The sequence below is a fragment of the Myxine glutinosa genome, chromosome 7 (genome assembly GCF_964187855.1).
Source record: "Myxine glutinosa chromosome 7, kmMyxGlut1.1, whole genome shotgun sequence".
Lineage (NCBI taxonomy): Eukaryota > Metazoa > Chordata > Myxini > Myxiniformes > Myxinidae > Myxine > Myxine glutinosa.
In genome coordinates, this window is record NC_136267.1 from 177,687,153 (window position 1) to 177,698,041 (window position 10,889).

Sequence of the window (10,889 nt, forward strand, 5' to 3'; positions counted from 1 at the left end):
CCTCTAAAGGTGGTTATTCAACACGTTACATTCGTTCTTCATGCCTGTTGTTTGTGTTCTTTATGACGTCCATAAAGTAGTGAATTTTCAGGTTGGAATGATTTTCAATTTTGTTTGACTGCCAGACAGGCAGACAGAGTGAAAAAATGATCTCGCTCCTCTCTGTGCATGCACGATTGGGACAAATTCATACCAGGTAAAATACCGTTAAACACCAGGTTAATTTTCCGATTCATGTTCAAAATATAACATTCAATATTTGAAATGAAGTTGTTTCTTGACCATTAACTGATATTCGTGGACAGACCAACAGACAGACAGAAGTGGGCCAACTGATTAACGAAACCACACTTTTTGCTTCATGTGCATGGGGTTATTACTCATTAAAGTGAGACGGTTCAGCAGTCAGAAATGTCTCAAAAACTCGCAATCTCTCCATCTGACTTAATGTCTAACTAAGAAATTAATGCTTATCACCTTTTACTGCTCCTCAACCTTTACAATCTATAGCTCACCTGGACAAACATTACTTCCATATAATGCTTCAATCCATGTCAAATCAAAGGTATTGTTGAGGGAATGCCCTCCTAGGGGGTAACATTGCATAGTACAGTGACAATTATTTCCCTTCGTGTATGTATCAGCATAAGCTTGAGGTAAAATGACGATGTCAATATTTGCGTCGTTATTCGGATTGAAAGCTGTAATCTTCCTCCCCTGCATGTGTGTGTCTAAATCCACTTTCCTTTGGCACCTTTTCATGGTTTATCCCTTTGTAATCTGTCTTGATTGTCCTTTTAATTGTCAAATGGGGGCATATGTACAGGTATTGGCTGGCAAAGCCACCATGACACCTAAAACTACGTTATCAAAGTGGGTGAAAAGTCAGGGCAGCCGAGTGGGTTGGGGCTCGTGGCATCACGGATTGAGTGTGGGGGCAGGGAAAATAGAAGTGGTGTGTGAATCGCATGGGTGGTGGGGGGATGGAGGGTGGGAGGTTTGCGAGGGGTGGAGATGCTCAGTAACTTGGTGGGAAAATTTATGCGAGGAATCCACGGTGCGAGATGCATCTGCCTACAGCCTTCCACCAGGTGCCACCACAATCTGTGCCCACTTTTGCCTCATGCCAGCTCCTGCTCATGACACAAACTGTTTCCTGCCATAACTGTGTCCCATTGGGCACAGACATTGGTATTTCAGCCTAGTTATTCTGCTGGTCCTTTCTTCTGTATAACGCCTGAGGCCCTGGGTGCTTATGTAGATAAGGAACTTGTATAGCTATACCACCTGTACATACTCGGGGGCATGTATGGGTGTATTATATAAATAATTGTATTGCTTTTGTGTGTTCCTGCCACTCTTGCTTGCTTTAAATAAATTTTCACCAATACCAATTGGGTTGTGGCGATTAGCGTCTAGCACGAAAATGTACCTGCATCCTGGAATCTCCGCTCAGATTGCTACTTTGCTACGATCTCCCGACTGGCTCGGGCGTCCACTGAGTACGGTAATGCAGCAAACAGGCCTGGTAACCTGCTTGCAGAGCTGCAATCAGTTGGCCGGCGTGACCACTTTGACGCAGTTTGACGAATTTGGACTGAGTTACTGGGACGAGTCCGACGACTACATGTACTGAACACAATACACCATGTAACAGTCACTGATCATATATAATTTATAAAGTAAAGAGTATCCCTGTACCAAGACCTTTAACTATATTAGTGTTTTATGTTATAATAATGAACCATGGTTAACTAAAATGTTTGACTTATTCTCCACGGTTATTAGGTTTTGAAATTGCTCTTATTGAATGGAAAATTAAAATGGATTTGAATTTTTGAATCTTAAAAATGAACTGTTTGCGTTTAATGTGCACGAGGTGGTGCCTCAACCTTCTCCCCCACCTCTCCCAATCTTCACCCCGTTTTCTCCCTCCTCTTTTCTGTTCTTTCATTGATGCGTCCCTCCTCTGTCCCTCTCCTGGTGAAACTACCAAAATTCAAGCTCGCTGCTCACCTCCACCCAGTTGCTCCTCTCTTCTCCCACTTACAGAACCTCTTTCATCAGTTTCTTCAATCCCACCATTTCCTCCAGGGCATCCAGCTGGCTGTACCATATTGGCTCATCCTCCATCCCGACCCATGATCATTTTGACCCCTATAAACCTCCCCAGTTAGCCAGTTACTTGTAGGTTGCTTGTTTCCTTCCCTCTCCCCTCTTGTTCATTCATCCCTTTACCTTTTGCTCCACATGGTGTCCAACTTCCACACTGCCAATGCATTTCCTTCTGACCTCTAACCTCACTCCTTCATCAGCCAAGATTTTGTCTACATTTAAAAAAAAATTGAACTTATTTTGCGTAGGAGTCTGAAGACCTGAAAAAGAGAACTGAAGGTGTCACACAACCAGATGGTCAGGACGAGGTCCTCTTGAGAAAACTGCAGGTGAACAAAAACCTCATTACAACATCCACTTTTGTAACACAATGCGACAGATCATTTGAAGCAGATCCAGTGAAATTTTTGTCAATGAAAAGGCAAATCAACTGCAAAATGTGACATAATATTTTCATCCAGTGGTACTTGTGGGTGTTTTTTTTTCACAGGGTAGGTGTATGCATCTGGTGCTGTAGTAAGGTGTTATGTGGTTTACCACTCGTTGATTTTAGCTACGGCCGCCGGATAGCTCTGCGAGTGAAAAGAAGGCCGAGAGTGTAAGCCCTTCCTTCCGGGACATAGCCTCTACCCTTGTCAAGACTTTCAGACTACCTCCTGGTGGTGCAACATGGTAACAGTGCTCTTGAGGGCACTGGGTAAATATCTGGAGGATCTCGGAGTAGGTTGGTACCATAGAGGTGTAGTGACTTGCTGTGACACTCACCAACCCAATCAGGGTAGGTAAAGCTCTATGTCCCTGGTAGGCAGCCCAGCTAGGAGAAGGAAACTATGATTGCAAATCCCCCTGCTGCCTTGCACGGCATGTCTCTTTAGACAAAGGCTAGGTCCATGGCTGATTATGTGGTGGTGCCAGGAAGGGCATGCTCGGTCCTCGGCTGATTCTGTGGTGGTGCCAGGAAGGGCATGCTCGGTCCTCGGCTGATTCTGTGGTGGTGCCAGGAAGGGCATGCTCGGTCCTCGGCTGATTCTGTGGTGGTGCCAGGAAGGGCATGCTCGGTCCTCGGCTGATTCTGTGGTGGTGCCAGGAAGGGCATGTTAGGTCCACAGCTGATTCTGTGGTGGTGCCAGGAAGGGCATGCTCGGTCCACGGCTGATTCTGTGGTGGTGCCAGGAAAGGCATCCAGCCACAAAAAGCATGCGTCAAATTGCCTTTTGGCGAAGCAGCTATTAGGTGAATCACAGCTTACACATGCAAACATGGAAACGGATTTAAAACGATGATGATGACCCAGGTCAGTCAAAGTAACATATTGATAAAATGAAAGCAATGATTCATTTCAGTACAAGACAAGGTGACCTTTTTCATCGTATATGCTCCATACTGGAGACGCAACATGATGTAAAAAGCCACTCATCTTCAGGTTGTATGCACATTCTTCTGCTGGATCTCCTTGTGACATGTGACATCTCCCACACCACCTGTGGGTTTCCAAAATGGTAGTTCATCATGTTTAAAGCTTTATGAAAAGTTACACAGGCAGCTCGAAGCAAATATTGACAAAGCAGCTACGCTTGCAAGATGTGGACCAATTGTCCTTGTGTATGAACGGTTTGTCCAGAAAGATCACATTGATTTGTGGGTTCTGGGTGTTTTGTGTCATGTGCAAGAATGCAGAGGTACGGGCTGCATCTTTGGAAGAAAAGGTACAAGCACTTGAGGATGAGCTGCTAAAAAGCCGGCAAAAAGAGAAGGGTGTGCAGGATGAACTGACAAGGACACTGCATTTACTCGATGAAAAGCTTTCAGACCTCACAAGCCTCCGCCAGGGCTTGGCTCGGCTAGGCCACTAACTTGGTGTCTGTTTTGTACCTCCCATGGCCTGCATGTTGATCGATTTACCTTCGAAAGTGGCCCCATTGATATACAGGTGAAGATTATTGGGTCGTGTGGCCCTGTCTTGGCTGATAAATTCTGCCTACAATTGACTGGTGGAGGTCACATTTGCTTTCTGATCTCAGCCATTAAAACACCGGTGTTCGCCAACAACATTAGCTCTTTGGAAAGCAGCGCCAAAAGCATTTTGATTGGTTGTCCTCATAAACTTTTTAAAATACAGTATTGTTTTGAAGTTTGCTGTGATGCTTTGATACCAGTCCAAGAGTCATATACCTTGAATCTTGTTGACCACAGATAAATTATACAGTTTATAAGGTGCAATAAATATATTGTTATTATTTTCAAATGTTTTGACTCTTTTCTAACTTGGTGATGCATTGTGACATTTTTTTTTTTTTGAATGATTCAGATAACAAGAGCAAGGGTTCTGCTAAATTCCAACCGAATGCTTTAGCACCCCTCTAACATACAAGCCAAAAAGGAGGAGATTGTTTTTATGCCTCCGCCGACGAAGTTGCCGGAGGAATTATGCTTTTTTTATTCCTTTTTTTTTTTTTGTATACAAGATCGAGGTTCGTGTAAGAGCTAACATCAATCAAAAAAAGACAAACTGACACGTAAAACATAAGATAAAGGGAGCGGGAGACAAGATGGGGAGAGAGGGGGAAGCACACAAGTACAACAGTAGAGAGCAGGGACATCGGGAGATCTGTGGGAGGGAGAGGGCTTGGGGGGGGGGAGGAGGCATTGGAAGGGGGTTGGGGGATGGGAGAGGTAAAAAAAAAACAAGGAAAGAAGTCGAGGAAAAACTCCATCCTTCTTCCAGGAAAGAAGTCGGTATTTCAAAAAAGTGGATCTGGAGTCGAAAAGATCAAGGTTTTAGATGGGGGACGATAAGAGATGGTGGGGGACAGCTGTTTTAAAGACCTGGAGGGAGGAGTGGGTTTGAACAGATTGAGGGAGTTTGTTCCAGAGGCGGGAGAAAAGAGGCGTGGAGGTGAGCAGACAGTCTTGATTTTGGCAATTTCATCAGAAGAGGGTTGCAGGCAGATCTTGTGCGACCTGTAGGAATATTTGGGGGACTTTCTGGTTGTCCGTCCGGCCTTCCGTCCGTCGGTCCGTGATAGGTTTTCGTTGCCGAAATGACTTGAGAAAAGCTGAAGGGGGCTTAGTCAAAGTTGGTGCAGGTATGTATAATGAGGTAAAATGAACTGATTAGATTTTGGTGTCATGAGGTCAAAGGTCAGAGGTCATGTTAGGTAAAAAAAAATCCTGTTTCCGAGATAACTTGTGAACCAGTCATGGGATTTTCACCAAACTTGGTATAATTATACAGTATATTATGATGCAAAGATGAACTGATTCGATTTTTGGGTCACAAGGTCACAGATCAGAGGTCATGTTAAGTTACAATTGTTTCGTTACCATGGTAACTTATGAACGGCTAAAGGGATATAAGTCAAATTTGGTACACGTATGTATAATGATGAAAAGATGAAATGTTTAGATTTTGGGGTCAAGAGGTCAAAGGTCAGAGGTCATGTTAAGTAATAATTCTGTTATTGTTCTAACTTGTGAACCAGTAATGGGATTTTGACCGAACTTGGTATAATTATATAGTATTATGATAAAAGATGAACTGACTATATTTTGGCATCAAAGGTGAGAAGTGAGATAATTTTGTGATTTTGGTGAGGTCAGAGGTCATGGTCAGGTAAAAATGTGATAATTGAGGACAGCAAAGTCTTTTTGGCAGCAATTACCTTGGCGTGTCCCCCATATCCACAATGAGGGCTGAAACAGGTGTGAATATTAAAGCTCCGAGATGCAAGTGAAATTATTTGTGTTGAATCACTCCAAGCCCTTTTCGATTAGTGTTTGCCAGATCACAATAAGCTTGATTCCCATAGCTTAGTCTGTGTCACGTCACTACATTCTTAAGAATTGTGTGTCACGTCACTTCATCCTTCTGTCATAGAATAATAAAAATAGGTGTAATGCCCCTAGGCTCACCTGTTAGAATCAGGGAACCACTGGTAGATGTAGATGACGCACAAAATACATGTCGGAGAAGAAAGTAAATACCTATTTTGGGGGCAAAACGCTGCTTTTTAAAAATGGTGTGAACAACATATCGTACATCACGGTGATGAAGGTTGTGGTCAAGTTTTATCGAAATCGTGTGTAGTTTCAGAGAAGAACGTTCTGAGTGTTTACCTGCAGTCTCACTGACTCAACGACTGACAGACACCACACGATGCTCATACTTCACCTTAACAATTTTTGTTCCAGGTGAGCTAAAAATGGAACCGCTGGAAAGTTAATATTCGATTTACCTGGTTGGAAAGCCAATCATCAATTTACTTGGGATCAAAATTAGTGTACGTTTAATCTCAAAGATACCTGTTTTTAAAGTCTGTCTTCATAGATTGAAGAAGAAGAATCAGGACCTTGAGCTTTATTGTTACTTAAACATGTCCCCAACCATTTATCGACATGCATGGTCCAATTTCGTTCAAACTTGGCACAAAGACAATACATGAGAGAATACATATGCAGAAGATTTTGTTTTGTAATCTCATCAAAGATGGCCGACTGGTGGCTTTTAACTCCGTACAGCAGAATTACTAAAAATATGGGGACTCTGACATTTTATGGCTTTTTCTTCTTGTTCATAGTCTTAATGATGTTGCTCTTGAATTAGTGACCATCATTACTAGTACCCGACTGCAAAGCCGCAATGAGCCGGCGAAGCCAAAGCCTCTTGCCACTATTTTACCCATCACTATGGCATCAGTGGGTTAGGTAGTTGGTAGTAGGTAGGTGTAGTAGGTACCGTACCTCGTTCAAAATGACACCATTTGCATTCTGGATGAGATTAAAATTTATAAAATTTACTTCTTGATTAATTCGGTGAATTCCGTTTCAACTTCGGATATTTCCGGCCGTGAAAAACTATCCCCTATGGCCGCAAGATTTCTAAAAAATAATTCTTCGTCAATTTTAGAATATTTGACGCCGTTTTCACCCTCCGAAACGCGTAATAAGCTTTTTGGAAATATTTTTTCATATGCTCGAATCTCATTGGTCCCGGTATTTGGTGACGATTTTCGTTGAGGATAACCAGGGCCCGTGCGGGCCCGGGGAACAAGGTTGGTCTTAAAGTATTTTAATTACAAATTAGAGGTGCATAAGATTGTGAATCAAACAAAGACGGGTGAAACAAACTCCTATTGAACTTTTTCCCAATTGTTTATGCATACTTCCGCATCCGCAAGATGGCGGCCTCCATGGAGTGATTTGGTGCGTCAAAGCTTCGAAATTCTCAAAGGATCCAGCAAAATCTGGCTTTTCAACATAATACGTATGCGTTCATTCACAACACCGGCTTCGCCGGCTATTAATTGGTACCTCATTTATGAGTTCTGAGCCGAGATTAGAAAATCGATCCGAATCTGCTTTTCTGAAGTTCCTAGTGGGTGGCCAATTCAGTTCATCTTTGACCCTCTCCATTTAAACGTTTATCACAGGAAAATGGTCATTATGGATACTCATCAGGGACCATCCAATCACATTTGGCAAATATTTGTAGATCTGAAGATGATGAGACATTGGGGTTATGGATGACAACTACCCCGAAGAGAATTAAGGTAGTATTTGGGGACCCAGGACTGACAGGATGGCTGATAAAATTGAACATTCCGTTATTTATATATTGAGCTATATTCATTTTAACCTTTTGACATATATTCATCTTAACCGTTTGACATATATTCGTTTTAACCTATTGACCTATATTCATTTTAATTTTTTGACCTTTTTTTTTTTTTTTGTATACCTTTTTTGTATACCTTTTACCTGTATACCTGTATACCTTTTTGTACTTTTTTGTATACCATAATGACCACCTATATTCATTTTAACTTTTGACCTATTTCTGTCTTAACCTATTGACCTATATTCGTATTGACCTATTGCCCTATATCCATTTTAACGTATTGGCCTATATTCGTTTTACCCTATTGCGCTATATTCGTTTTTACCTATTGACTTATATTTGTTTTAAAATTTTGACCTATATTCGTTTTAACCTATTCACCTATATTCATTTATACTTATTGACCTACATTTGTTTTAACCTATTGACCTATACTCGTTTTAACCTATTGACCTATATTCGTTTTGACATATTGCCCTATATTAATTTTAACCTATTGACCTATATTTTAATATATTGATCCTTAAACATTCGTAGATTCAAAACTTTCAGCCATGACCTAATTAAACCAAATTAATCGAAATATCTCCAATACATTCCCATATTTGTTAGTCTAAAATCTAAATGATTCTCCAAAGCTGGCTAATCTGATCAATAAATAATTAATCAATGTGGAAAATTCAAAGCAGTTGAAGAGCTGGTGATCAACAGAAACAAAGACTGTTGAAATTGATGAACATAATTAATACTCCTTTACAATTCCGCAAAACAAATACAAATTTGAATAATTCACAAGGAACTTCAATACAGGAGGAGGCCATTAGGCCCATCAAGCCTGCACAGTCATGCTCAGGCCTTAGTCACCACCATTACATCTAGGTAGCGATCTAACTCAATTTTAATACCCGCTACTGTTTCTTTTGATGTCATTGACTTTACAAGGAGACGATTCCATGCATTTACTTCTCCCTGAGTGAAAACCCTCTGCACTACTACCATCCCAACTTTCCTCTTCTTTACTCTGAAACTGTAACCCCTGGTCCTATCATGGTCCAATCTGCTGAAACACTTATCTGCAGTTATTTTGTCTACATCCATCATCATCTTAAACATCTCTATCCGATCCTCTTGCAATCGTCTCCTTTCCAACATAATAAGTCCTGCTTCCTTCAGCTGCTCCTCGTAACTTAGTCTAGCTAGGCCCGGGATCAATCTGGTTTCTTTACGTTGTACTCTCTCGATGGCATCCACATCCTTCCTCACGTGTGAGGGCCAAAACTGAACACAATATTATAGATGAGGTCCTCACTAGATGAATGTACAGTATTAACACAACCTCCTTTAATTGATAATTTATCCCACTGGGGATTCAGCCTAAAACCTTGTTGTGTCGGCTTTTCCTAATGCTTCCTGTCATTGTCCTGTCTGCCCCTCCTTCCCCTTTCACCCCCAATTATCCTTACCCATCCCCAGAACCTTACATTTCTTGATGTCAAACTTAATCTTCCAATCTTTCGCCCAATTTGTTGAAGTATACAGGTTTTCTTGCATCTGATCAGACTTTCCTGGATGTGTAGCACTTTCCAACTACTTTAGCGCCCTCTACAGTCTTTATTGGGTAGCTCTGAAAGTGTGCAAGGAGTTAATTTTGAGTGTGCCATTTTAACATAGAGTTAATATATTTATTTTGAATGCAAGCATTTTGAGCACTTATTGGCCACTAATATTTTAAGGAATAATTGCTCGAAGAGGGTGACATCACGCAACACAAAAATAAATTAATGATTGCACACAGACATATTTTGTTTAGCCTGAATTTACCCATAATTATAATACAAACATTTGGGAGCTACCTAATATTTGGAGGAGGGAGGAGGTGCGGGAGGGGGTTGCCCAAGTACACCCCAAACGTAGAACTACAGCTGCGTTCACAGATGTACGTAGGATCTGCGAGGGGAGCACCTGAGGGAGGAGGTGCGGGAGGGGGTTGCCCAAGTACACCCCAAACATAGAACTACAGCTGCGTTCACAGATGTATGTAGGATCTGCGAGGGGAGCACCTAGGCGAGGAGGTGCGGGAGGGGGTTGCCCAAGTACACCCCAAACATAGAACTACAGCTGCGTTCACAGATGTACGTAGGATCTGCGAGGGGAGCACCTGGACAAGGAGGTGCGGGAGGGAGTTGCCCAAGTACACCCCAAACGTAGAACTACAGCTGCGTTCACAGATGTACGTAGGACCTGGGAGGGGAGCACCTGGGCGAGGCATCCTTAAAAAGTGGTGGAAGGGACAGTTTATATCTAGTTTAAGATTTAAGCTAAATATCCAGGCAATACAGCTTAAAGGTGAGTGTCAAACCTCTAAGCCATCATGCCAGTCCTAGGTTCCCAATTGCCCATGGATTAAAACCTCTTTACCCAACATGTTAGGAAGTGAGCACATACTTGATGTCGGACCATACTTGACAATATGACAATTACATACCTTGAACTGAAACCCTCGACAAAGTCAGGAAGGGTACTAGTGAATCTATAAATAAAAGGAGCTGAGTTTCTACAACATCAGAAGATATTATTATTATTATTATTATTATTATTATTATTATAAAGAACTTCTGCTGTTGTAGAATAATACAGAAGTGCCATTGGAAAGGTAATAATTGATTTACTTGGAACAAAAATTAGTTCATTTAATCACATTTACTTAACCTGTTTTAAAAGTCCCTGTTTCGGGAATTGAGGAAGAAGAAGCGAGAACTCGAGCTTTAATGTCGCGGTTCCAACAGTAACATTTAGTATTCTACGACAGCTGTAACGTTTCAGAAAGGCACAGGAGGAGCACATAAAAGGAAATATAGTAATACTTCTCGCAGCTATGTTAAAATATATAAATGTACAGGGTGAGAGCACACAAACAACAACCACAGCCATGACAACAACAATTATGTGTGTTATAAAATATCCTTTTTGGTCCTCATTGACACTCACACGTGGACATACCATATGTTTGTACAGTACAACGTGTTGGTTTTTTTTTTTCTTCAGTCAAAGGGAATTTTTTCAGAAGATGCGTCAAAGTTTCAATTACAGTGTATGGAATTTCTGGAGAGGCACACAATGGATGAGATGTTCCAAAGTTTTATGATTCTACTCTTGA

At 41.5% G+C, this 10,889-nt stretch overlaps 1 protein-coding gene across 4 annotated transcripts in view; it reads left to right on the forward strand.

The window, feature by feature from the left end:
• Positions 1-4,352, forward strand: part of LOC137431862 (homer protein homolog 2) — a 103,736-nt gene extending 99,384 nt beyond the window's left edge. For 3 of the 4 annotated variants that reach the window (XM_068123640.2, XM_068123643.2, XM_068123641.2), the window contains 2 exons: positions 2,364-2,444; positions 3,786-4,352. In XM_068123640.2, coding sequence (XP_067979741.1) covers positions 2,364-2,444; positions 3,786-3,968 — 264 coding nt within the window. In that variant the 3' untranslated portion in view covers positions 3,969-4,352. The remainder of the gene's footprint in view (positions 1-2,363; positions 2,445-3,785) is intronic. The other variant, XM_068123642.2, reaches the window with a different exon arrangement.
• Positions 4,353-10,889: the final 6,537 nt, after the last annotated feature.